The following is a 27076-nucleotide window of genomic DNA, read 5'->3' as shown; positions in this document are numbered from 1 at the left end:
AACTTTTTCTACTTCAATTATGGATATGTATTCCTGATTGCATGCCTGGTCAGTGTTTTTTTTACCACTGTGCTATCATCACTGCTTATTCCATTTAGCAATTTTTCAAAGTAATTACCCCATACTTCAAGAATATCTTTTTCTCTTGTTATCATGTCACTTTTATCATCTATAATTCCTTTACAGCACACTTTCCTCCAGAATATCTTGCGTTCTTGATATTTATTTTCTATGTTCTTACCAAAGTCCTCCCATGACTTTTGTTTAGCTAGTTTTACACAGTGTTTAGCTTTGTTACATTTGTCTCTGTATTCTCTAAGAGCACAAGCTGACTTATTTGCCAGGACCTTTTGATATGCTTTATTCTTTTCTTTCAATGTCTCTTTAACTTCCTGTGTCCACCATAGAGATCTGATTTTTCTATTCTTAAAGACAACCTCACCACATGCCTCTCTGGCTTAATCAATCAGTGTTTTCTTAAGGGCTTGTCACTGAATTTCTAAGGTTTCGTGTTGTTCTCAAACTCTTTTATATTTTCTTCAATCATGTTGGTGTATTTTAGTCTACAGTTCACATCTGAGAACTGCTCAACTTTTATTCACTTTAAAACTTTCTTACATGTTATTCTTTTCAATAGCACTAAAAATGTGCTAAAATGAATTTTAGCACATTTTATGTTAGAACATTGTGTTAGGAATAACAACTCCATGTCCTGAGAAAAAATCCAACAGGTATTTGCCATTATTATTAGCTTTGCGATTTTCTCCAAATTTTCCCAATATAATTTTGTATATCTGACAATCATTTCCTACTCTACTATTTAGATCCTCAACAAGGACCAACTTTTCCTTTTTCATTGTGTCAGTTGCTTTCTCTAAAGCCTCAAAAAATTCTTCCACTTCTACCTTAGTAAAACCTTCTGTGGGACCATAGGCACAAATAAGTCTCATTGTCCAGTTCCTCATTCTCATATTTGCCCACATCAATCTACTTGAGACAGCCTGCCATTCAAGAAGATTAGCTTCGTATTTTGTGTTGAATACTATGGCTATTCCTTCTTTTCCTTGATTGTCATTGCCTGAATATAAAATTTTGTATTTATTGCTCAGAAAGATCTCAACCAAGTTTTGCCTTTTTTTGTTTCAGTCACCCCTATTATGTCGATCTGGTACTTACCCTCAGCTAGCTTCACTTCTTTGCCATTCAGGCTTCTTATGTTGATAGTAGCGATCATGAACTCTGGTGATGCCAAGTTGGGGAGGGTTTTAAGATTTTTCCAGTAACTGACTTTTCGCTGTTTGTCCTGGTTCCCTGACGAAAACAACGGGGGCCTTGTTTAACCGTGTGATGCCCCAGCCGGCATGAAATTCTGTCATGCTGTACCATCATTTTTTATTTTGTACAATTTTGTACAATAAAAATACAATTTAATTGGCTAACCCCAAATTGCCAGCCCATCTTTGTTCGTTCAGTATCCAGGTGGATACCTAACAGGGTGCACCATGAGAAGGTGATGACTGGACATTAGGTCGGAAACCCTGATCGGTTGTCCGCATTCTTTTAAAGGCTATGTGGAGGTCTCCTCTCAGTTATATAGCTTTGATCCTTAAGCATCCCCCAATGGGAGTAGATTTAGAGAAATATCGTCATGTGTCTAAATTATCATAATCATTTTGTTCTTAACAAGAATGAAAGATAGCACAGAAAGATACTGTATATATGTTTCTGAAGTCAGAAAGGATGTGTATAGAACATAATGGGATCCTAGAAAAGAATGGCTTATGGAATGGTGGGGGATATGTGCTATCTAAGATCATATATTATTAATGGTAGTCTTCACCTATTCCTTTTACCAGAAAATAAAGCTTTCAAACTCTGCTCAAAAGTATTTTACATTACTTAGTTACAGAAACAAAACAGAGATTTTGAAGTCAGGAGAGAAATGTTTAATATAAGAATATATACGCACGGTGCACGAAATGGTGGTAGTCCTGAAACCATCTGGTATATTATGCATCCCAGTGCCCACAAATCAGAACTGAAAAAAAAAAAAAGAAAATAAATAAAGTAAAATAAAAAAAAAAAAAAAAAAAAAATATATATATATATATACACACACACACACAATCTTATAAACAATCTTTTTAATAAATATGTATTTATTAACATTCCAATTTTAGATGGTAATTTTAATTTTATTTTAACAAGGAAATGATCACTATTTATTTCATATCCTCTGTATAATCTAACGTCTACAGAAAACTTTGATGACTTTTCATTTAAGATAAGTAATCGAATATTGGTTACCATCGTTTTGCTGCCCAAGAATATTTTTGAATTTTTTATGTTTATAGAAAGAATTCATTAATTTAAGGTTATTATATACTACAAAGTCAATCAGTTTTTTCACTACTTGTATTTAGAATATGTTCTTCATGTAATCAAAAATAATTATTAATTTTAACGAATTTTGATTATTATTAATTATTAACAAGAACAGAAAGAAAATTTAAATCATTATTTTATAAAACTTGATTATTAAATAATAGAAGTATACAATGGCTACATGAACAAAGAATTAACCAACATTTAGACAAAATAAAATGAAGTGAAGAAACAGAAATAGAATGGCCTAATATAAAAATGATACTAAATACACAGCAACAAAATATAAGCTTAGGCAGGACCAAAAAATTCAATAGAAAGAAAGAAAAAAATAGATATGGGCCGATACAATGAAAACATAAAAAGAAGCATATCATAAATGGTTAAACAGTAAAAGATAAAAAGATGAAATAGAATATAAAAGAATAACAGCCATAGCTAAAAGAGAAGTCAGAAAAAGACAGAGAATCATGGAACAAATTTGTTTCTAATTTAGAACATGACTTACATAGAATAACACCCAATGTATATAAGATTTTGAAATATTTAAGTACAGGTACTAAGCAAGCGTAAAATTAAACACCAAACTGAAATTAGAGGAATTTCTAAATTTCTATACAGAATTGTGGGCAGATAAATCTTTTAAAAAAATATAACTGGCAAACATTTAATGAAAATGAAATGAAAATAAGTAAAGAAAAATTAGAAATAAGCTTGAAAGAAACAAGAAATGGAAAATCACCTGAAGAAGACAAGTTGGATTCAGAATTATATAAATATACAGAATAAGGTTTAAAGAAAGTCTCTTATTATTCTTAAATAAAATCTATTCAACAATAACCCACAACCAATAGAATGAAAAAAAGCAATAGTGATACATATTTTAAAAAAGGTAATAGAGATTACCCTAAAAACTATAGAGGTAAAAGTATTCTAAATTTCCTGTTATAAAATATATAGCAAAATTTTAAATAATAATAATAAAAAACAGCTAAAGCCTTTTTATTTCTGTATAGGGAGTAGTAGGTGAGGCCGTATTAGCCATATCTAACTTTTGGAGACCGATTGGGTAGTTCAATCTCCACTAGTACCCAATCAGAGATAGCTGGCCCAAGGCTATCACTAATTAAGCAGCACACATTGAAGAGATGGCTCGACAAGTGCCATCTCGTGATCCCTAACAATATTTAATGTCTGAAATAGTGTGGATTCTATGGTCGATTTTCTTCCGTTTACGGGATGAAAAACCCATTAACTTAGCGACCGGTCGAAAAAAGGCTTAGAAAAATTTCCTCTACTCGCCGACTAGATTTGAAAGCAAATCTTCCTTCTTGCAGCCAAGCACCATGGTGTGCAAGTGCCACATCCACTGAGATACACAGGCTACTTTTAAATAACAAACTAATCAAATATTCTAAAGGCTTTATGTTAGACGTACAGCAAAGGTCACACTGCTCCATAGCAAAGATTACAGCAGTACAAAAGGTATTAATAAATAGTGAAAGATAAATTATTAAATGATAAGCATATACAAAAATTAAGTTAAGCAATGTAGCACCTACATATAAATAAAATTTATAATCAAATGTGTTTGTATAAATTGATTCTTCATAAAAAGTTAAGAGTCATGCAATGTATTTAAGTCTGATAACATCTTGAGTGTATATGGCTCAGTTAAATAGGTAAAAATTTTATTCTTCTCTTGTGTGAAGTGCTGGCACTCCCAGAATATCACAAATGGTAAGATGCATGTTGCATTTTTCACACACAGCTGGGTCATCGACACTCATTAAATAAGAATGTATAAGACGACTGTGATCAATGCATAGCCTAGGAAGTAAAACGTCTTCTATTCTCTGTTATGTTGATTAGACTGACAATGCTTAATTTCACACTTAATATCTTGTAATTTGTTTGTCAGTGCTTCTTGTCATGATGACTGTGATTGGACAATTAGCTTTGATCATATGAACTGTCTGTATATGGTACTTCAAACACTATGTCGAAAAAGCATGAGCTGATCTAGCACCGGTATCTGCATTCTCATTTCCCTTAATTCCAATGTGGCTGGAATTAAGGGAAATGAGATCCAGCACAACAGAACATCAAAATTAAGGGTTTTCATTTCATTAAACAGGTGCAACATCTCATACAGCACTAGATGGATATAATCACTTGTGGATTATACGTAAGAGAGAAGATAGCCTGTAAAGAGCTCAGAGAGTCATATAAATTACACACTTTTGGTAGCGTTTTTTTTTTTTTTTTTTTTTTTAATATGCACAAGTGTAAGCTGAATGGCATGTAACTTTACTATACAATTACAGCAATTAGGAGGAATCTGGTTGGAGATAGTAATGTCAGAAAATACAGCAACACAGCCAACAGAGATCTCTGATCTTGAACCATCAAGTACGAGGGTGGTCTGAAAAGTTCTCGACCTTCACCATAGATGGCAACACTATCGACAAGATTTTTTTCCCTAAGTTGGTACATCTGTCGTAAGCATCCATGTGAAATTGCAAGTTATTCTATCAAGTAGTTTGTTTTATACAGCTGGCTGAAGCAAAAGTGTCTGTATCCCTTGAAATGGATAAAATTGAGTATCTTGCAGTTATAAAATTCTTTGTAAAAGAAGGTTTAGCACCAAAAGAAATTCATTCAAAGTTCATAAAAGTTTATGGGCACTCTTCTTCATTTTTGACAATTAAGAAATGGGCTGCCAAGATTAAACGTGGCCGTACCAGCCTTGAAGATGATCCACGTGAAGGACATTCAAAAAGTGTAATACCACCAGAAATCATTGTTCATGTGCACAATATGGTATTGAATGACTGGTGAGTCAAAATTGGGTGAAATTACTGAGACTGTAGGCATTTCAATAAAACGTGTAGGATATATTTTGCATGAGGAATTGCATATGAAAAAGCTTTGCGCAAGATAGGTGCTGCGCTTGCTCATAGCAGATCAAAAATGCACTCGCATGAAAATCTCTGAACAGTGCTTGGAACATTTTAACAAGAATAAAACTGATTTTGTGCATCGATTTACTACTATGGATGAGACTTTGATTCACCATTACACATCAGAATCCAAACAGCAGTCAAAACAGTGGACAGAAGCCAGTTGTTCAGCACCAAAGAAGCCAAAGTCGGTTCCATCAGCAGGAAAGGTCATGGCATCAGTCTTTTAGGATGCTAAAGGCATTTTGTTTATTAATTATCTTGAAAAGGGTAAAACAATAACTGGAATATGTTATTCCGATCTTTTAACTAGATTAGACGAAAATATCCGTGAGAAAAGACCCGGTTTGAGGAAGAAAAAAAATCAACTTTTATCAGGACAATGCACCTGCCCACAAAGGTGTTTTAGCAATGGGAAAATTAAGGGATCTGCACTATGAATTGTTGGAACATCCACCCTACTCCCCAGATTTGGCTACCTCTGACTTCTATGTCTTCCTCAAACTAAAACTCTTCCTTGCTGGTCAGCGTATTTTTTTTTTTTTCGAATCAAGAGGTGATTGCAGCTGTGGAGGGGTATTTTGCAGATCTTACTGAGAACCACTACAGGGATGGGATAATGGCACTGGAGCATCGCTGAATAAATGTGTCAGTCTTAAGGGAAATTATGTTGAAAAATAAAAATAATTTTGAAATTATATATTCATTTTTTCATTGTTAAGCAGAGAACTTTTCAGACCACCCTCATATAGATGGGGAAGAAATCGCAGTGGGCTGCTCTGTGTGCATTAAATAATTGCAGGTAGACAGAAGATGAGTAATTAGACTTCAGTAGTTGACAAAGTGATAGGTTGCAAGATAGAATTCAAACCAGCCATGGAGGGATGCTGTTATGTTTGGTGTGGGCAATATTGTTAACATTCATGCCAACAGCTTGCATAGTCTCTTTAACATGCATACCAAAAGCATGTATGGCAGTCTGATGTCCATGATATTGAGCTTCCCAATGCACAGAAAACGGTCTAGTTAATTAGGATGATCTGGAAGAGACATCATCTTTAGGGCAAAATTAAAAGGCAACTGTTTCCTTCTAAATGAAAGAGTCAGTTCATTTAGTTCATTTGATTCAACATAAAGACTTTGAGTGGGCAATGTGTGAGTCACCAGTATACTATCTGCATACCCTATGGGATCCAACCATTGCAGATTATTCAGTGTAGCAGAACCATATACCTGAGACCCATAATCCAGCAAAGATGAAGCAATGAAGATTGATCTGCACCCCATTTAGTAGAAGATAGAGTTTGAAGGAGATTAAATGATTTCTTGCACTTTGTGTTAGTAATAAGTTAGGAACATTGTGTTAATAATAACCAGTCCATTTCATAAGCAGAAATCCAACGGGTTGCCATTATTATTAGCTTTGATCTCTTCTTCAAATTTTCCCAAAATATTTTTGTATATCTGACAAATCATTTCCTACTCTGTTATTTAAATTCCTAACAAGGACCAAGTTTTCCTTTTTCATTGTCAGTTGCTTTCTCTAAAGCCTCAAAAAATTCCTGCAATTCTACCTTAGTAGAACATTCTGTGGGCCCATAGGCCCAAATAAGTCTAATTGTCCGGTTCCCCATTATGATATTTGCTCACATTACTCTACTTGATATTGCCTGCCATTCAAGAAATTAGTCTGGTATTTATTGGTAGGAAATATTTTCTTATGGAATATTTTCCATAAGAAATGTATCTATAGTATTGAATACTATAGTTTCTCCTTTTCCCTGATTGTTATGTGTTTCAGGATTTGTTACAGTAGCTGATTTTTTACTGTTTGCCCTGGTTCTCTGGTGAAAACAACAGAGGACTTGTTTAGTAGGGCGATGCCCCAGCCAGCATGAAATTCTGTCATGTTGTACCATCATTTTACATTGTGGTTTAAGCCAATAAGAATATAATTTGGTTGGCTAAATCCCAAATTGTCAGCCCATCCTTGTTCATATCTAGGTAGGTACCTAAGGGTGCACCACGAGAAGTTGAGGATTGGACATTAGGTCAAAAGCCCTGGTCGGTTCTCTGCATTCCTTTAAAGGCTATGTGGAGGTCTCCTCTCAGTTATACAGCTTTGACCCTTAAGCACCCCAACTTGACAAGAGGTTAAGAAAAATTTTGCAAGAGAAACTCGGGGAAGAACAAGCTGAGGATCAGGCCAAACAGAAGTTGTCAAGATCAGATTTTTACTTTAGAGACAAAACAGTTGAGAAATTATGAGAAAATAAAAAAGATCTGAATTAAGTTTGTAGATCTGGGGAAGGAGCATAATTGAGGTGCCAAGGGAAAAGCTACATCAGAAGCCAATTCTGATGTACTCCTTAAAAAAAAAGCAGACAGAAATGAAGGAAGAATGAGAAAGTAGTTTTATGTAAAATCAGGTATGTACACCATTTCTACTGTTATTCATCATCTATATGGATCATATTCTGAAGGGAAGTAGCATTTATATTGATATCAAAACTGGAGATATTTAACCCTGGCACTTGACTTGATGCAGATGATGCTACACTCCTAAACAAATCAAGTAGGACTCTTTAACAGTTGTTAAAGAATAAAAACCAAAGATATGAGAGTTCTGAGAAAATTAGTGGAGTGAATAGATGGAATCAGTGATAGAATCATATTAAAAATAAAGTCATCAGAAAAGAATCTGGTAATTTATTGCAAGGTTTCTTAGTATCTTCTATATAATGGAAAAATAGTGTTTGATGCTAGAATACCAGGAAAAAAAAACACCAACAAATCCAAAGGAAGACCAACATTATGGAATGATCAGGAAGCAGAAATGACTGAAATGTAAACTGTAACAATATTGGAGAACTCCACCTACAATATATGATGGGTGGATTGAGTAGTTCATCGATACTGTTGCTGGTCCCAAATCCGGATAAAGGAAGAGGGTTTGACAATGGGTTAACAACCAATTCCTAGAAAAAATATTTTGTTGAGGAAAGCTAAACAATATGAAACTGGATTGACTCCATGGAAACGATGTATGCAAAGGAAAAGGTTAACGAGAAATATTATGAAATTCGGAACATGGAATGTCAGGACATTATTACAGGCTGGTAAAATGAAAAATGTAGCAGAAGAATGAGTATGGATATCACAGCCTTACAGGAAATAAGATGAATAGAACAAAGAGTAATAAGTTATAAGTGGTCCTATAAAACAAGGAGAACATGGAGTTCGTTTTATTATAACAAAAAAGGTCTACAAATCAATATTAGGATTTACACCAATAAATGAGAGAATATATGTAAAATACGTATTAAAGGTAAATTTTATAACATTACATTTATAAATATTTATGCTCCAATTGAGAATGCTGATGAAAATGTTATCGAACAATTTTATGATGATTTACAAAAAACTGAAAGAATACCAAAAAATGATGCTATGATTGTATTAGGAGATTTTAATGCTAAATTAGGAAAGGAAGATATATATATATATATAAAGAGATGTTTGGAAGATACAGTCTACATGAAGAAATTAGTGATAATGGTAACAGAGTTGCTCATTTTGCAACAACTAATAAATTAAGAGTAATGAACACAAATTTTCCACATAAAAAGATACATTTAGGAATATGGATTATTCCAGCTACTGATGAGTGTAATCAGATAGAAATCATGTTTTGATTTCTAAAAGATGGGCAACATCAATTACTGATGTAAAAGCATTTAGAGGTAAAATTTGCCTAACTGACGACATGTTGGTTGGTGTGCAAAACTGAGACAAAGAACATCAATAATAAATAGAGGAAAAGCAGAAAGAATTGAGAAATGGAATACTGAAACTTTCACAAATAAAGAGACTATTAAATTATACAAAGAAAACATAGAAGAAGATATTAAATAATTTGAAAATAGAAATCATGGAAGTTAATTAAAAAATAATTATAAATGCAGCAGAAAAAATCATAGGAACATTTGAGTGAATTTAGAATAAATGAAGGAAAAAATAAAAGAACTAGCTTATGAAGAAGTAGTTAAAATTATAAAACAGATAAAAAACTGTAAAGCACCAGGTATAGACGGAATAACAGGCTTATCAAGAATGCTGAAAAACCATTATGGGGAAAAATCTGACAATTAATAATTGAAATATTAAATGAAGAAAAATTACCAGAGGAATGGAAAATGGGAGTGATTTAACCAATATATAAAAAGGGAGATAAACTGAATTGTAGTAATTATAGAGGAATCACATTGCTAAATGTAACATATACGATTTTATAAAGTTTAATAAATAGTAGATTAGAAACCATATACTGAAGAAATTTTAGGAGATTACCAATCCGGTTTTAGACCAAAGAAATCTATCACTGATAATATATTTATGTTAAGGAATATATGAAAAATATATAGAATATAATATAGAATTATATAATTTATATAGTGATTTTAAACAGGCTTTTGATAAAATAAATAGACAAAAAATGATCATCAGCTTAAAAGATTGAAAATCCCACAAAAATTGGTGAGAATGATTGAAATAACACTAGAAAGATCTAAGGGAAGGGTTAAAATACAAAGCGAGTTAACAGATGCATTCGAAATGAGTTCCAGAGTGAGACAGGGAGATGCGCTGTCTGCAAATTTGTTTAATTTGACAGCTGAATATATAATAAGAAGACTATATCTATGTTAATAATAGATCTATACAGATTTGTGCACATGCAGATGATACTGCAATAATTATGTTGAAGGCTTAATGGATTTTTTACAACACTCAAAAAGAATTAAAATAGAATGTAATACTTCCTATATTTCGTCCTAGTCACTAGGACATCTACGGGGATTACAAACAATTAATGTAACATGTACACACAAATCTTAAAATACTAAGCCCAACCACATGGCTGACACTAAAGTCCTATCTAGGTGGAGCGCCCTCTAAGGGCGGTAGTAGGTGGCCTGGAATGCAAAGTGGGACCTCTGGTGATGAGTGTTTCCCAAATCTTCGGAAGCTTAATGCAACCGTATTTATTAAGATTTGGTTGGTTTCTGAGAGCTGCTGCTGCTGCTTCTAAGAAAAGTCTCTCTTTCTTGAACTTGCTGTGGTGGAGCATGGTGGTTTTCTTCCATGATACTCTGTGGGTGGTGTCCAAAACATGGTCAGCCAAGCCTGAATGGCCATAGTTATGTTTACATATGTAAGACATGTGTTCCTCCAGGCGGATGGATGCTGATCTGCCTGTCTGTCCAAAGTACGCCAGCTTACAGGAACATGGTACTTTGTAAACTCCAGGCAGCGAGAGAGGAGGGAGTTGATCTTTCGTAGAACGGATGGCTCTCCTGAAACTACACAAAGAAAAAAGTATCGTCGTCACCAGAGCAGATAAGGGTAATGCCACAGTCGTTCTTAATACAAGTGAATACAATTGTAAAATGAACATTATCCTCCGTGATCGTGCTACCTACATCCCGCTTGAACACGACCCCACAAAAACACAGGTTAAGAAATTAAAAATCTTACTTAAAAAAGTAACCTCCTGGCCCCCTGACGTCATGAAAAAATTTAACCCCCCCCCCCAAATATACGATTTACCAAAAATCCACAAACCCAATTCCCCACTCAGACCTATAGTAGATGCCACCAATGCACCCTGCTACAGACTGTCTAAACAGCTGGCCAACTCTCTGACCCCCCTAACCGGAAGGTCCACTTCCTATATAAAAAACTCGACCCATTTTAAAGCCCTCACAGAAAATTTAACCTTGAATAATGCAGACATATTGGTAAGCTTTGATATCTCCTCTTTGTTTACCATATTCCCTTAACTGACACCTTATCTCTCTTAGAAAACGTTTTTCCCTCTGACATCTTAGATCTCTTTTCCTTTGCCATTAATTCTGGGTATTTCTCTTGGAAGAACAAAAAATCTACAAGCAGATAGAGGGAACTGCCATGGTCCCCCCCCCCCCCCCCACCAATTTCTCTATGGAAGATTTCGAAAAATGAGCCATAGACTCAGCCCCACTCAAACCTTCTATCTGGCTAAGATACGTAGATGACGTGTTCTCTATTTGGCCTCATGGCCCAGACACGTTAGACTCTTTCCTCAGTCATCTTAAAAGCCTACATCCAAGAATCCAGTTTACTATGGAAAAGGAAAAGAACAACTGTTTACCCTTCCTAGACACCTTAGTCACACGCCAGCCTAATGATACACTTGCCTTCACTGTATACAGAAAACCCACACACACAGGCAGATACATTCACAAACTCTCCCACCACCACCCCTCACAACAATATGGCATCATCAAAACTCTTACTAAGAAAGCCCACAATCTTTGTTCCAGTGGAACCGCCCTTACTACTGAGCTTAACCACATACACAACACTTTCCTCTCCAATGGCTACAGCGAACACAGTATCAAAAAAATAATCAGGTTCTCCCCCATTCCCCGTCCTTCTCGTCAACAAGATTTCAAAAATGCCATCACCATACCCTACATCTGTGGCACATCTGATAAAATAGCCAAGATACTAAAAAAGTACAACCTACACACAGCATATAAGCCCTACCGCAAACTTGCTACCCTTATCCGTTCTACGAAAGATCAACTCCCTCCTCTCTCGCTGCCTGGAGTTAGTACCCTGTTCCTGTAAGCTGGCGTACTTTGGACAGACAGGCAGATCAGCATCCATCCGCCTGGAGGAACACAAGTCTTACATATGTAAACATAACTATGGCCATTCAGACTTGGCTGACCATGTTTTGGACACCACCACAGCATGCTCCACCACAGCAAATTCAAGAAAGAGAGACTTTTCTTAGAAGCAGCAGCAGCTCTCAGAAACCAACCAAATCTTAATAAATACGGTTGCATTAAGCTTCCGAAGATTTGGGAAACACTCATCACCAGAGGTCCCACCTTGCATTCCAGGCCACCTACTATCACCCACGATTAATTCTGGGCTTAGTATTGTAAGATTTGTGTGTACATGTTACATTAATTGTTTGTAATTCCCGTAGATGTCCTAGTGACTAGGACAAAATATAGGAAGTATTAAATTCTATTTTAATTCTTTTTGAGTGTTGTAAAAAATCCATTAAGCCTCCAACATGATGTCCTCACAGCACCTAAGCCTATACACACGAACTACAATAATTAGTCGTACCAAAAAAGATTTAGAATGCAAGTTTAAAGAATTAGATCTAATAACAATAATGAATAACATAGCAGAAGAAATAAATACTAGAATAATAGCTGGAAATAAATGCTATCACTTGCATAAAGGATTATTGGGTGGTAAAGTTGTATATAAGAAGTCTAAACTAAAAATTTATAAATTAATTATTAGACTAGTAATAACATATGGATGTGAATCATGGACTCTACCCAAAAAGAGAATAGGTTAAAGATTTTTGAAAGGAAAATAATGAGAAAAATTTATGGACCAATTAAAGAGAAGAATGACAATTGGAGAATAAGTAAAAATAGTGAAATTAATGAATTAATAAGCAGAAGATATTGTTAGATTTATTAAGGCACAAAGAATAGCATGGAAAAAAGTAGAGGAGTTAAAATATACATATAAATGGAAGATAACTGGGCAAAGAAGAAGAATGGGAAGACCTAAAAAGAGATGGTTAGAGGAGGTTGAGAAAGACCTTGGAATTCTAAAAATTAAGAACTGGAAAAAGTACTGCACTGAATAGAGTAGAATGGAAAAATATTGTGAACCAAGCTAAAACCTATAAAGGGTTGTAGAGCTAAAGGAAGAAGAAGAAGAAGAAGAACAATATTGGAGTTTTGAAAAATAACACATTCATTCGGAGAAAAATCATAGGAAGTAGTAACAGTGAAAACTAAATCATGTCACACTATCACAGTACCTTATTCGCTATTTGTAGATACATATCATGAATATGAAGATGATTATAACCAATTTAACTTTATATTAATTAATAATTTAAATTAATTTCATCTAAATAATTTCATTTTTTCTATTTAAATTTAGTATTTTAAAATTTGTATACAGAAGATGTTATTTAATAGTCAAAGGTAGATAAATGGGAAAGGAAAGTTAGTAAAATAGGTTTGATATCAGAATAGCAGGTAAAAGACCCTGAAAAGGATCAAGCTCTACGGATTTTTTATGTAGCTCCTACACATGAAAGGTTTTTGAGTAGAACTACAGTACATTAGCACAATAGGTGGCCTAAGAATTTTTTCTATTTTTTTAAAATTAAGTTAATATATATATATATATATATATTGTATTTTATATTTATTTTTATAAGTTTGGAAATCCTACTCTAGAGACCAAACATAAAACTTTTTCAAGCCACTTCAGGTTTCCATTGCAATCTTCAGGCTTGCAATGGGTTATGAAATTTATCTCTCACCTAAAAAAAATCACAAATATCCATGCCCTTCAAACATGTAGCCTGATGGCTGGGGAGTGGATACACTAACCAATCAGCCAACAAAGCCTGGGTTACTACAATAAAAGACTGCAGGAAAACCAGTAACAATGCAAACTTAATCATGTCATACTATCATAGTATCCTGACTACTTGTGGATGAATAACAGGAATTTGAAGATTAATGTAGCCAATTTAACTTTATATTAATTAATCTTTTAAAATTAATTTTATCTTAATTTTTTTATATTATATTTCTTCTACTTATTTAGTATTTTACAATTTGTACATAGAAGGGATCACTCAATGGTCAAAGGGGTAAGTGGGTAAAGACCTCCGAAAAACCTTTAAGGAATGCAGAACCAATTGAAGCCGGACCTAGCTCTCACATTCATTCATGTGGTGCACCTTATTAATAAGTAGGTAACTACCATCCCAGGATACTGAATGAACAAAGACACACTGGCAGTTTGGAACTTAACTGATTAAACTGTATTCTGAATTGCCTTAAATCAGAAACAAACATGACGGTATAACACATTGAAATATGTTGTTGGCAGGGATGTTACCCAGGTAAAAAAAGAACCCACTGTTCCCACCAGGAAACGAAGTCTACAGTCAAAATTCAGCTACTGGATTAAACTCGAGATCAGCAAAATTCAAGATAGGTCTATTCAACATAAGAAGTTATCAGTGGAAAAGAAGTCAAACTGGTGAAGAAAACATTGATGGCAAGTTCTGGCACAAAGATCACATAATTTTGAGAAAGTCATGGGAAGACATTGGTAAGAATATAAAAGAAAAATATCATAAGAGTGGTAAAATGTGGTTAATGAAAAAAGTTTTGATATCGAGGAAACAGTACTGTAAAAGGAATCAGAGATGATAAAGGTGAAATAAAAACATGATAAAGATATTCTGTTTGTCTGGAGAAATTACTTTGAAAGTTTAAAAATTAGATAAGCAGATCTGTAGTGGAAAATAATACTCCATTGAGCATAGGAATACAATCAGAAGTATATATATATCAATCCTTGAAATGGAAAAGGACATTAGAAAATGTGGAAAAGCAGATGGAGTAAATGATATTCAATCAGAAATTCTCAAACAGTGACAGCATAATTTGGAGGAAAATTATTCAGGGTATTAGTAATCATGTAAACCTAATCATGAAATACTCCACAGAATCCTCTATACTCCTCGAGAGTATAGCATATTAATAATTTTATGATGATGATGGCTGTATACAGAAATAAAAAATAAAACTACTAATATACAATAAATTGTAAAATTCGATGCAGCAGAAGTTCCTTTAATGTAGCATCGATTTTTACAGCGGTCGTTCATATCGTAAATAACTCTAGAATACTCATTGCTAAAAAAATTTTATAAACCATTGTGGGTATCATGAAAACGCTTGTAAATTGTAAGTTAAAATGGTTGTTAAGATTGTGCCCTTTATTTAATTCTCAGAGTAGAATTGTGGAGATGACCTATTTTTGAAGTGTTTATGCCCTAAGCAAAAGGAATTACAGAGGATTATGTATGTAAAAGTGCACAATGGATTGAAGGTCACAGCTGCTGATGCAGGTTATTCGGGGGGTCTCCAACCCTGAAGCAAGGAACTCTTGCTGCCCTGAAATAAAGGTCACAATGACTGACGTCAGCATGCACGTGGGACATTCGGGAATCTCTGACCCTAAAGCAGGGCCAGATTGTGATATAACCTGAAAATATAGTATATAAGGGGCCTTGGATGGAAGTCTCTCTCTCTCTCTCAATCTCGCTCGCATTCTTCTGGGACAGTTCGCAGACTTGACTAGAGTTCATCGGAATGCGTCCATGGTTATGGGGAGCAATGGAGGAGTAGCAGGAATTTCTGTGATGAATTGCAGTTAGGAGTTGGCTCAGTGCATCAGATGTAGGGTGCCTTCGACTTGATCCAGTACCGTTGGCAAATGGAACTCAGGTGGCACAGTCACAATTCAAATAAATTTTCCTAAGTTTCTTTCAGCGTAAAAGATTGCTATCTGTACCTGAAAATTGTCTAGCACTTAGGTCAATTCACTAACAGCATCACCTTATACAGGAGCATTAAGAGCCAACTGTGGGGAGTAAGACAGGAGATATCATTAGAGATAGGATAACCTTAAGAAAGCATAAAAGTACAATTAAGAGAATATAAATAACACAAGCAAGATTACAAGAAGAAGTAGAAGCTAAAAATATTACAATGGTGCGATCGAGGAAAGCATTTTACAAAATGATTTGGTATATGATGTGTCATGCCTCTTACATAATAGTCACAGAATATAACATATGTAGTAACAAAACATATACTGTAATATTGCATGCTAGTTTTTTCCAAAATCGACAATCTTCTGAACTTATTTTTCTAAAATAATCAATGAAAAGGAGGAGGTAGCAGTGTTTTTTTAAATTGACTGTTTTGTACTATTTGTACCGATATTCTAAAAATTTTATATGATCCCTTTTTACAGGCAGTTAAATGAAGGCAGAAAGTGCTAAGAATCTATGGGTAACAAGATCATGCCAGTGATCATTGGAAACTAGACCTCGTAACATTAAACTGTAGGACTCTAAGCAGTGAAGCACAGCTAACTGAACTGACTAAAGAGCTAAAGCAACTAAAAGGGGACATTCTCGGACTGTGTGAAGTTAAATATAATTGCGAAGAAATTCTTTAATTAAAAAATGATGGAGACATACTGTATTATAGAGGCCAAGATAAGGAAAGAATCAGTGGAGTTGGATTCCTGATCAACAAAAAACTGAAAAACAACATAATATAATTTGACAGTGTATATCCGATTGAATAGCAAGTATTGTTGTTCAAATCTCAAAAAGATACACTCTTAAGATCATCCAGGTCTAGCACCAACAATAAGTCATACTGACGAAGAAATTGTAGCCTTCTATCATGATGTATCCCAACTCTACAATAAAGGAAAACATCATTTCAGAATTGTAATGGGACACTTTAATACTAGAATTGGTACAATATTTAGATGAAAGCTCAATGGTAAATTTTGGATATGGCATGAGAGACAACAGAGAAGCAAGGTTAATAGAATTTGCAGAAAAAAGAAAACCTGTACATATGAATTCCTTTTTCAAGGAAAAAAACACATACGAACTAGACGAGGAAAAGTCCAAATGGAAAAACTAGTGAAACTGACTTTATCCTTAGCAATAAGAAAAACAGCTTTCAAGACTTTTTTGTTATAAACACCTTCAACACTAGAAGAGATCATCGTATGGTATGCATAAAATCCAAATAAACTGCCAAAAGAAAAGTACAAAGATGTTTCCAAGATCAAAGCAAAACATATAGATGTACACAAACTCAACAGTAGATTTAAACATCTTATTATAGAGATGACAATGCTGATATATTAAAAAGCAATGACATTATTACCCAAAACCTTTTACAATGCTCACTTGAAATAGCTGGCACCACAGAACAAAAACAAGACAAAATTTCTGAAGATACAAACAGCTTATGAAGAAACGAAGAGAATTTGAACAATCAATTAACCTACAGAATAAAATTGAATACACTGAATTGTGCAAAACGATCAGAAAACATATCACAGAAGAAATAAGAAAATTCAATTGTAAATTCATACAAATAACAATTGAAAACAATCGTATTCTCAAAAAAACCAAACAGCAATTGATGTACGACAATAAACAGATAGTTGCAGTCAATCTGTAAAAATTTGATCTAGTTCATAATAATGCCAGAAAGCCTTATATCAATTTTTACAGAAGTCAAGCCCTGTAAGGATGTTATAAAAATAACCTGTATATTTGTATATATTTAAAACAGTTTGTTAATGTAAATAATCCCATAGGGACTGTCTGTACTTACTGACCTAAAAAGGAAAATTCTCGATCGTATTACACAAAGGCAATACCTTGCCACCAGAAAACTTTGTATATTAGCTCCTTATAAGGAGCTGTGAAAGTTGTTAGTAAATTCCACCTGTAAACACTCAAGGTCAGTGTCAGACGGACCAACAAACTTCAGACGCACTTCCACTGCCCGAAACAAATAGGATTAAAGGAGTGTAGAAGAAGATCAAAGAAAGGGTCAGTGTCAAGGAAAGAACAAGGGATCGCACCGAAATATTCGGGGTCCCATGTCTTCATGCAGGGATCCGAAAGAAGGTGAATAAAAGGCATTGGCCGGAAGATTGAGTATCGGTTATCCACAGGTCGTCAGTTGGTTATCCGTTGGATGTAAGCCATCGAGGACGCGACTTCAGGAGAAATCATACCAGTGGCCTGAAAGAAAGATGAAAGGAACCGATCCACCAGTCAAAGCATTGATCTGATGTCAAACCTTCGGCAGGAGCTGTTGTCCAGAGAGAGAGGAAATTTTCGAGTGGGAACAAATTGTTCAGTTAGTTCAACGCGCACGCAAGTACTCCTCAAGCCGATAATCTCCACCCAATGTGCCATGACAACAGTGTCCCAGAAGCGTCAGTAAATCTATCACCGGCGTAAGAAGAGAGAAAACCCGACACGGGAGGACAGGATTCCAAATTCAGAGCAAGGAAACATGTACACGCAGCGGGTGGCAGTCCTAAAGTGAGTTTGATTTTTTTTTCTCCAAATTTTGTGAATTATAGGAGAACTCTAATAGTGGACTGTTAAGATTAGGCTGCTGAATTTGAACAGAGTTAATGGTTGGATTTAAATGTTTAATAAATAATAGAAGATTATGTGCATAACAATTAGAGAGTAACAGTTTGTAGTGCCTAGAGTATTAGCTTAGTATCTGAAGGATCGAACTTTTATATGTAATGACATTCTTATTTGTATAACAGTAAAGAAGTAACTGTTTGTTAATGGTACTATTGCTTAGGATAGTAGTTCAATATTGGAAGAGAGTGGTTATTTATGTGACATGATTTTCATGAATTGAAAAGGCATTTTAACATAATTGTTCTATGTAAAGTTAAACTAAGCAAATTTTTCTTTAATTGAATAATAGTGTAAATTGTTTTATGGTAAATAAATGTGTTATTTAAATGTTAATAGGGTGTTGCCTGATATTTAATTCTTTGATGCACTGTTCTGAAAAAAAATTAGAGCCTATTAGCGAGAACCCGGGAGAAAGGGTAGTAAAGGTTAGATAGTAGACCACGACTGCAGATATTAATTAATCAGGGATAATTTGAATGTAATGGGAAAACTACTGGATGCACTTACCACTTTTTATTAATAGAAAACGGACATCAGTGGCGCAGCATATCAAATAAATTTTCTGGTGTTCAAGGAATAACAAGGCAAGTGTGGAAGGCAGATAGAATAAGTAGAAAAGAAGTCATAGCATAAAGTAATATAGAAGGCACAGAAATACCTAAAGTAAAGAAAGGTAAAGAGCATATAAAAGGATAGATACAATAGAACCCCCCCCATTTACAATGGCACAGCAGCCGACAGGATCAAATCCACAGTAATTAAATTAGATAAAAGTGGATTGGAACAGTTTCATAAATTAAGATCAGGCAACTAAACAGAAAACAGTATACATATAGTGTAAAAGAAAATTTTTTTAACCATGAATGTGAACGATGTTGATTCAGGAGTCACTAGTACTGATAAAATGGGGGATAGAGAATTTTTCAGAATGGTGAATCCTCACCTCTTAATCCCTCAATTCTCTGGAGAGGACCATAATGATGTGTTGTCCTTCTTCAAGTTTGTAGAGGAGCTAAGGAATGTCGGAAACTGGTCAAACTTCCAGCTTCCGATAATATTAAGGAACAGACTGATTGGCAGGGCCAAAAACTTTTTGTATTCCTCTCCTATAATGAGAGACAGTTTGGAATACAATAGGGTTAAGGATACTCTGATATCTCAGTTTTCCAAAGTTAGAAGCGTGGGTCAAAACCTGCGGAGGCTACAAGAGTGTACACAAGGGAAGGAAGAATCCATCACAAATTATTATAATAGGTTGTTGAATTCAGCTAATAACTTGACCGTGTCGAAGGATGAGAAGAGCCAACTGAATGGGTGGTCTTTATTCAATTCAGATTGGGAGTAAGAGAAGAGTTTAGAGAAAGGGCATATAAAAAGAAAGTTAGTAATTTAAACGAGTGCTACATCACAGTGAAGGAAAGGGAAGATGCATTAAGAGATATTAGTCAATCCCTTGACTTTAGACAAGAGAGGCTCTCAGATTCAGCCGAAGTTTCATTTAACAAAAATATGCATACGGAAATCGGAATTGGGAAGGGTCGTGAAGTCTCATGCCACATGGCACAAAATTCCATACAGAAACCGCAAGAGCTACTCAGTCTAGAACGTGTAAAAGACCTGATAAAGAAGAAACTGAAACCACATGAGGAGGAAATAAAAAGGAAGCTAGAACATATAGCAGAGAAATTAAGGGGATGCATGAGAGAGACACAAGGGGTCCCAATAAGAAAAAGAGTTGGAGCTGATTCAACGAGCAAGCGCAAAATTACTAAATTAAATGTCAATAGTAAAACAAGGAGAGCCTGCACAGAAAAATATAGGTAATATAGAATGCTAAGTGTGGACGGAATGACTCGGGGCAGGAAGAGTCGCTAATGACCGTGCATGGCCTAATTAGAGATAATCCTTGTGAAGTTCTCCTAGACACAGGAGCCCATGTCTCTGTTATCTCTTGGCCATTGTTTTTGAAACTAAAGAGCTAAGAAAACGGACATCAGTGGCACTGCATATCAAATAAATTTTCTGGTGTTCAAGGAATAAGTAGAAAAGGAGTCATAGCATAAAGTAATATATATAGGAAGGAATAGACTAACATTATAGAAGGCACAGAAATACTTTAAGTAGAGAAAGGTAAAGAGAGCATATAAAAGGATAGATAGAATAGAATCCCCCCCCCCATTTACAAAACTACAAGATGGGACCATCACCAGAGATAGATATGCTATAGCAAAAAGAGTTGAATTTTATTCAATATTATATTAGGATGAGGAATTAAATGAAGACAACTACAAAACAGCAGTACTACAGATTTTACCAGAAGTTATGTGGAGCATCCAAAGCTTGCAAGATGGGAAAGCTGCAGGTGAGGATGGAGTTATAGCTGCTGAACTTCTAAAAACAGGTGGAGAAATACTCTATAAACTCTTAACAAAACTATTTACTTTATGCCTAAAGAAAAATGATGTACCAAGAACATGGAAGAGGTCTACCCTAATTCTGATACATAAAAAAGGTAAGGTAGAAGACTTGACGAACTACTGACCTATCAGTCTGCTATCAGTGGTTTACGGAGTGTTTACAAAAGTCTTAGCTCATAGGCTTTATGCGACTCTAGAAGTGCTAAGATCAAAAGAACAGGCAGGTGTTCGAAGGGGTTTTATTGGACATATTCAAGTTGTACAATGGACCATATTCAAGTTGTACAGCAGATTACTGAACAGTGTAATGAATATCAATTACCACCATGTCTTGGTTTTATTGACTATGAGAAGGCCTTTGATTCACTTAAAACTTGTGCAATACTTAAAGCATTACAAAACCAACAAGTGGAGAAGCCATACATCAGGACCATCGATACACCAATGCTACAACAGCAATTCATTTCAATGGAAACATCTCTACTATGGAAATACAGAGAGGTATAAGACAGTGTGACACAATATCTCCAAAATTATTCACAGCATGCCTAGCAGAAATATTCCAACTTCTTGATTGGGAAGGGAAAGGTCTGAAGATAAATGGAAGATATTTAATCCATTTACGCTTTGCAAATGACATAGTTATCTTTACTTCAACTGCGCATGAATTACAGACTGATATCCATGAACTCCAACTTGCTAGCAAAACAGCTGGCCTAAAGATAAATCTAAAGAATACCCAAGTTATGTTCAGTAGCTATGTTCAATCAGAAATAATAAAAATCAATAATGAGGAAATTAAACAAGTAGATCATTATGTATACTTAGGACAACAAATATCAATGGAACAAAATATCATGGACGAAATTAAAAGATGCACAATGCTTGGGTGGAAAGCATTTGGAAAACTACATTCAATATTCAAAAGCCAAATACCATTATGCCTAAAAAGAAAAGTTTTTAACCAATGCATTCTTCCTATACTGACTATGGCTGTGAAACATGAACTGAATGCAAAGGAAATTCAAAAATTAAGAACAACACAATTTAGTATGGAAAGGAGTATGCTCGTATCACAAGACTGAATCACAAAAGGAATACATGGATAAGAAATCAAACCAAAGTCTCTGACATCGTAGGAAGAGTGAAACATCTGAAGTGGCAATGGGTTTGGCATATTGCATAGAAGACAAGATCAACGATGGGCAAAAGAAGTAATCGAATGGATTCCACAAGAGGAAAAATGACATAGAACTGACCTAAAGCACGGTGGATTGATGATATCATCAGATTTGCAGGAGTGACATGGGAAAGTAGAGCCATGGACAGACAGTTTTGGAGTAATCTTAGAAAGCCCTTCATCCAGAAGTGGATCAACAATGGCTGATAATGATGATGATATATATAATTTTATATAATATAATGCAAAAATTTTATATAATGATAAAATCTGCCAAAATGGCTAATAAATCAGAAGACAAATTTATCATTGTTATTTTGACAGATCAATGCCATCTTTCAGCATGTATATAGGTGTAATTACCCTGTGATTCTCTCCCCTCTTGAATTTGTCACTCACTTACCTAGAAGAAGCACTTTTATCAGTTAGCATTTCTGGTGAAACATACTGGGCAGTTCCAACAAAAGAATTTTTCCTATTTTGTTCTGTTGTTCCATCTATTTCAAGAAGAAGAGAAGAAAAAAAAAAAACTGTTAAAACACTAGGTTTTAAATTGGAATGCAGTCAGCTTACACTGCTAATGAAGACTACAAGCAGTGAATAACATATCACTTAAAACTAGGAAAAGAATAGAATCCAATTAAATTTGATTATGACATAAGAGAAGATCAGATTAATGATTTGTCTGATTTAAAATTAACTGAATGTATTGAAATGAAAATGCAGAGGATGTCGCAGTAAAAATGTGATTCATACCTTGATAGTTTCCATATATATATATGGAAAATCGTACCAACAACTTATTAAAAACTACCACTGAACTGTCTCAAAACGTTCGCCTGTCTCTACGCTCTCTCCATCCTCTTATTCGGCGCATATATGGAGTTCCAAAAATCCATAAGGAAAACACCCCACTACGTCCCATTGTGGAAGGTATTGATTATCCGACGTATGAACTTTCTTGCAAAATACCTTAAATATTTTTTGGGCAAGTCTTCATCCTTTAACAATAACACAGCGGACTATGTTTCATACATTAAGATGTGACAGTTAATGAAGATGAAATCATGGCTAGCTTCGACATAATTTCCTTGTTCACTAATATCCCAACAGACGAAGTCATAACATTACTCAAAGACAAGTTATCCAAAAAAATGTTGGCTTTACTTACCCACTGCATCAAGTCCGGTTACTTTAGATTCCAAGATACTATATACAAGCAAAATCATGGTCCCGCGATGGGTAATCCTTCATCCCCTGTTCTTGCAAATATTTACTTGGAGGATTTTGAAGCCATGGACATGATTCCCTAATGGATTTCCTGGAACATCTCAATAGTCGACATACAAGTATAAAGTTCACAGCCGAGCTTGAAACTGATAGTTCCCTGCCTTTTCTATATGTAAAACTGACCCGCTCTTCTGATAAACTTAAAATTTCGATGTATAGAAAGCCTACACATACCAACAGATATCTTCATAATCAGTCCCATCACTTCCCTCCCCAAAAACTTGGAATAATTTCTACCTTGGGACATAGAGCTCGCTCTCTTCTTGATGACCCAAATGAACTTCAAAAAGAAATCAACTATCTCAAAACTACTTTTATACTTAATGGATATTCTGAAAGAATTATTGAAAAATTCCTTCTTAATCCTCCTAGTCATCACACAGAAGAAATAAATACATTTAAAGGCAATATATCTATTCCTTACATAAGTTCAGTTTCACAAAAATTAGCCAAGGTTCTAAGAAAATACAATATCAGAACTTTGTTCACTCCACTTCCAAAAATCCGCTCCTTAATAAGCCACCCAAAAACCTTGTCATCATCATCTTAAATATCCTGGTGTGTACAAAATATGGTGTGATTGTGATATTCCTTATTTTGGCCAGACAGACGATTCTATTGAATTACGTATGGAGGAACATTCTTTCTTTTAAAGTTACACGGTGATCAGCATTCATATTTGTTAAATTAGGGACACAAAACACACGTGTTGAAAAGATTATTTTACTGATTAATAATAAAATAATAACTTTACGTTTCGACCCCTGTATTGAGGTCATCTTCAGAAGGATACATTCAGAAGTATAAGAACAAGCTACATGCTGTTGCACTCTATACAAATAAATTACATCTACGTTGTTAACTAATCTTTTTTCTTAGCCTGCCCTCTAGTGGAAAAAAAAATATAAATAAAATAAAATAAACAAAAATAAAATAAAAACTACAATAAACTCTGCTAAAGTCCTCACGTACTAGGATTCTTCTGGAATTATACAGTTATCTTCTGGATTTGTACAGTACAGGTTGCTATTGAATGTTCAAGAGAAAAAAAAATGTGACGTTTGTGTTCATCCTTTCTGATTGGGATGGTTCGCCCTGTTTCCCCTATGTATGATATGTTACATGTGCAATCTATTTTGTAAACCCCTGGGTGGGCTAAGTGTGGCAGGGGATCCTTGGAAGAACTGAGCAGGTGTCTTAATTTTGTCAGAGTTTAAAGGTGGTTTTGATGTTGTATTTGTGTAGTGTTCTGTCTATTTTTTCTGAAATGCCTCTAACATATGGTATAACAATAGCATTCTTGAAATCTTTTTTGTTATTAGTGGTATCTTTGTGGGGGGGATCTTGTGAATGGTTTTTATACTGTATCCATTTTTTATAAAGGTATGTTTGATGGTCTCATATTCATGGTTAAGAGATTGTTCATTTGAACAAATGGTTTGAACTCTGTGTTTAAGGGTGCTTATGACTCCTAGTTTTTGTGTTGGGTGGTGATAAGAAGTTTTGTGTATGTACTGGCCTGTGTGTGTAGGTTTGCGGTAAACTGAGAAGGAGAGACAGCCTGAAGGAAGACGTGTGACAAGTGTGTCTAGGAACGGAAGAGAGTTGTTTTTTTCAATTTCAATGGTGAATTGGATGCGTTTGTGTTGTTTGTTCAGGTGGCTAAGGAATGTATCAAGTGCTTGGCGGCCGTGGGGCCAAATGGCGAAAATATCGTCGACGTATCTGAGCCAAATCTTGGGCTTTAGGCATGCCGATTCTAGAGCTCGTTGCTCAAAATCTTCCATGTAAAAGTTCGCTATTGGGGGGAGAGTGGAGAGCCCATGGCGGTATCCTCTTTTTGAAGGTAAAAACTGTTTTGCCACACGAAGTATCCGGAGCGGAGTACATGGGCAAAGAGGGCCATGATGTCGTGTGGAAATATGTTCTGTAAGAGTAGGATAGTATCATTGATTGGGACATTTGTGAAAAGGGAAGTTATGTCAAAGCTGACTAATAGATCTTGGTCGTTGAGTGTAATATTTTTAATTTTGTTTATGAATTGTTGTGTATTTTTTATGTAGGAAGGGGTAAGTAGTAATTTGGACTGTCAATTCCTTCCACAATTGGACGTAATGGTGTGTCTGTTTTGTGTACTTTTGGCAGGCCATAAATTCTGGGCGCGCGGGCATACTGTGGTATTAATTTTTTGATTGTTTCTTCCGGCCACGTTTTAACTGATTTAAGTAGTTCAGTAGTTTTCTTTTTGTTACGTTGCATGGGGTTGTAATTTACCATTTGGTAGGTGTTGTGGTCCGATACCAAATGGTTCATTTTTTCAATGTAGGTTGTCCGATTTAAAACAACAGTGGCGTTCCCTTTATCGGCTTTAGTGATAATAATGTCACGGTTATTTTTTAGGGATTTGAGGGTCAGTTTATCTGCTTTGTTTAGGTTGCCGAGTAATTTTTTGGTTAAATTTAATAAACAGGCAGTTTCCATCCGTATTTTGTCAGCTACATTGGCGGGGAGGGATCTTAAACCTCTCTCGATATGATATATTATATCTAGTTTATTTACTGACCTCGGAGCAATGGCGTAATTTAAACCTTTCTCCAGAAGCGAGAGTTCACCTTGTGTGAGGTTGTAATCCGATTGGTTGATAACCAGACAGCGGTCCAATGGTGGTTGGTTGCTCCTAACTGTGTTGTTGGGTGATTGGCTGCTCCTTCCGTTATGGCGTCGGAATTGCCTTGTGCTTTCCTGTAGTTTTAATGCTTGAAACTTTGTTATTAATTGTTCTTTGTTTTTGAGTAGTAGGTGCTTGGCTGAGTCGTCTGTGATTCCTGTCTAGAATATTCCAAATTTCCTGATTAACGTAACTGGGGAGCTCAAATTTCAGTTGTAACACTTTGGCCTGGGTCGATGCTAAGTTCTTTCGTGTCTCGTGAATTTGTTCTCTTAACAAGGCTTTTTCTAGCCTGGCATAGATACAAAGCGCTTTAGATGATGTAAATTTCTTCTTTAGTTTAATGCAGTTTGGTATTAAGTTGCTGTCTCTACATCGTTTCAAAAAGGCAAGTCAATTAATTAACATTCAATAGCAACCTGTACTGTACAAATCCAGAAGATAACTGTATAATTCCAGAAGAATCCTAGTACGTGAGGACTTTAGCAGAGTTTATTGTAGTTTTTATTTTATTTTTGTTTATTTTATTTTTTTTATTTAATTTAATTTTTTTTAAATTTATTTTTTATTTTTTTCCCACTAGAGGGCAGGCTAAGAAAAAAGATTAGTTAACAACGTAGATGTAATTTACTTGTATAGAGTGCAACAGCATGTAGCTTGTTCTTATACTTCTGAATGTATCCTTCTGAAGATGACCTCAATACAGGGGTCGAAACGTAAAGTTATTATTTTATTAATAATCAGTAAAAATTAGGGACACAAAACACACATGTGTTTTGTGTCCCTAATTTAACAAATATGAACATGAGGGACATTGCTTACAAGAGACAGCGAGCCAGTGCCTTATCAAGCCATATCCTTTTCTCAGCTGATCCTAATGATGAAAACCCAAGTCATACAGTCCGCTGGGACAGATCTACCAACAACTTTCGTTGCCATGATGAATTGGAGAGAAAAAATGTAGAATCTAGGGAAATCATCCTCAACCCTGAACATCTAAATAAT

General features: G+C 35.0%; 1 protein-coding gene across 2 annotated transcripts in view; it reads right to left on the bottom strand.

The window, feature by feature from the left end:
* Pdk1 (Phosphoinositide-dependent kinase 1) overlaps positions 1-27076 on the bottom strand; it is a 355658-nt gene that overhangs the window by 163306 nt on the left and 165276 nt on the right. For both annotated transcript variants that reach the window (XM_090398374.1, XM_090398375.1), the window contains 2 exons: positions 22517-22610; positions 1970-2038 (listed from right to left, as the gene is read on the bottom strand). In XM_090398374.1, the coding sequence (XP_090254500.1) occupies positions 1970-2038; positions 22517-22610 (163 nt within the window). The remainder of the gene's footprint in view (positions 1-1969; positions 2039-22516; positions 22611-27076) is intronic.

The sequence above is a fragment of the Typopeltis vanoorti genome, chromosome 9 (assembly GCF_054136105.1).
Source record: "Typopeltis vanoorti isolate ZY-2024b chromosome 9, IOZ_Tvanoo_1.0, whole genome shotgun sequence".
NCBI lineage: Eukaryota > Metazoa > Arthropoda > Arachnida > Uropygi > Thelyphonidae > Typopeltis > Typopeltis vanoorti.
This window is presented reverse-complemented; position numbering and strand designations above follow the sequence as displayed.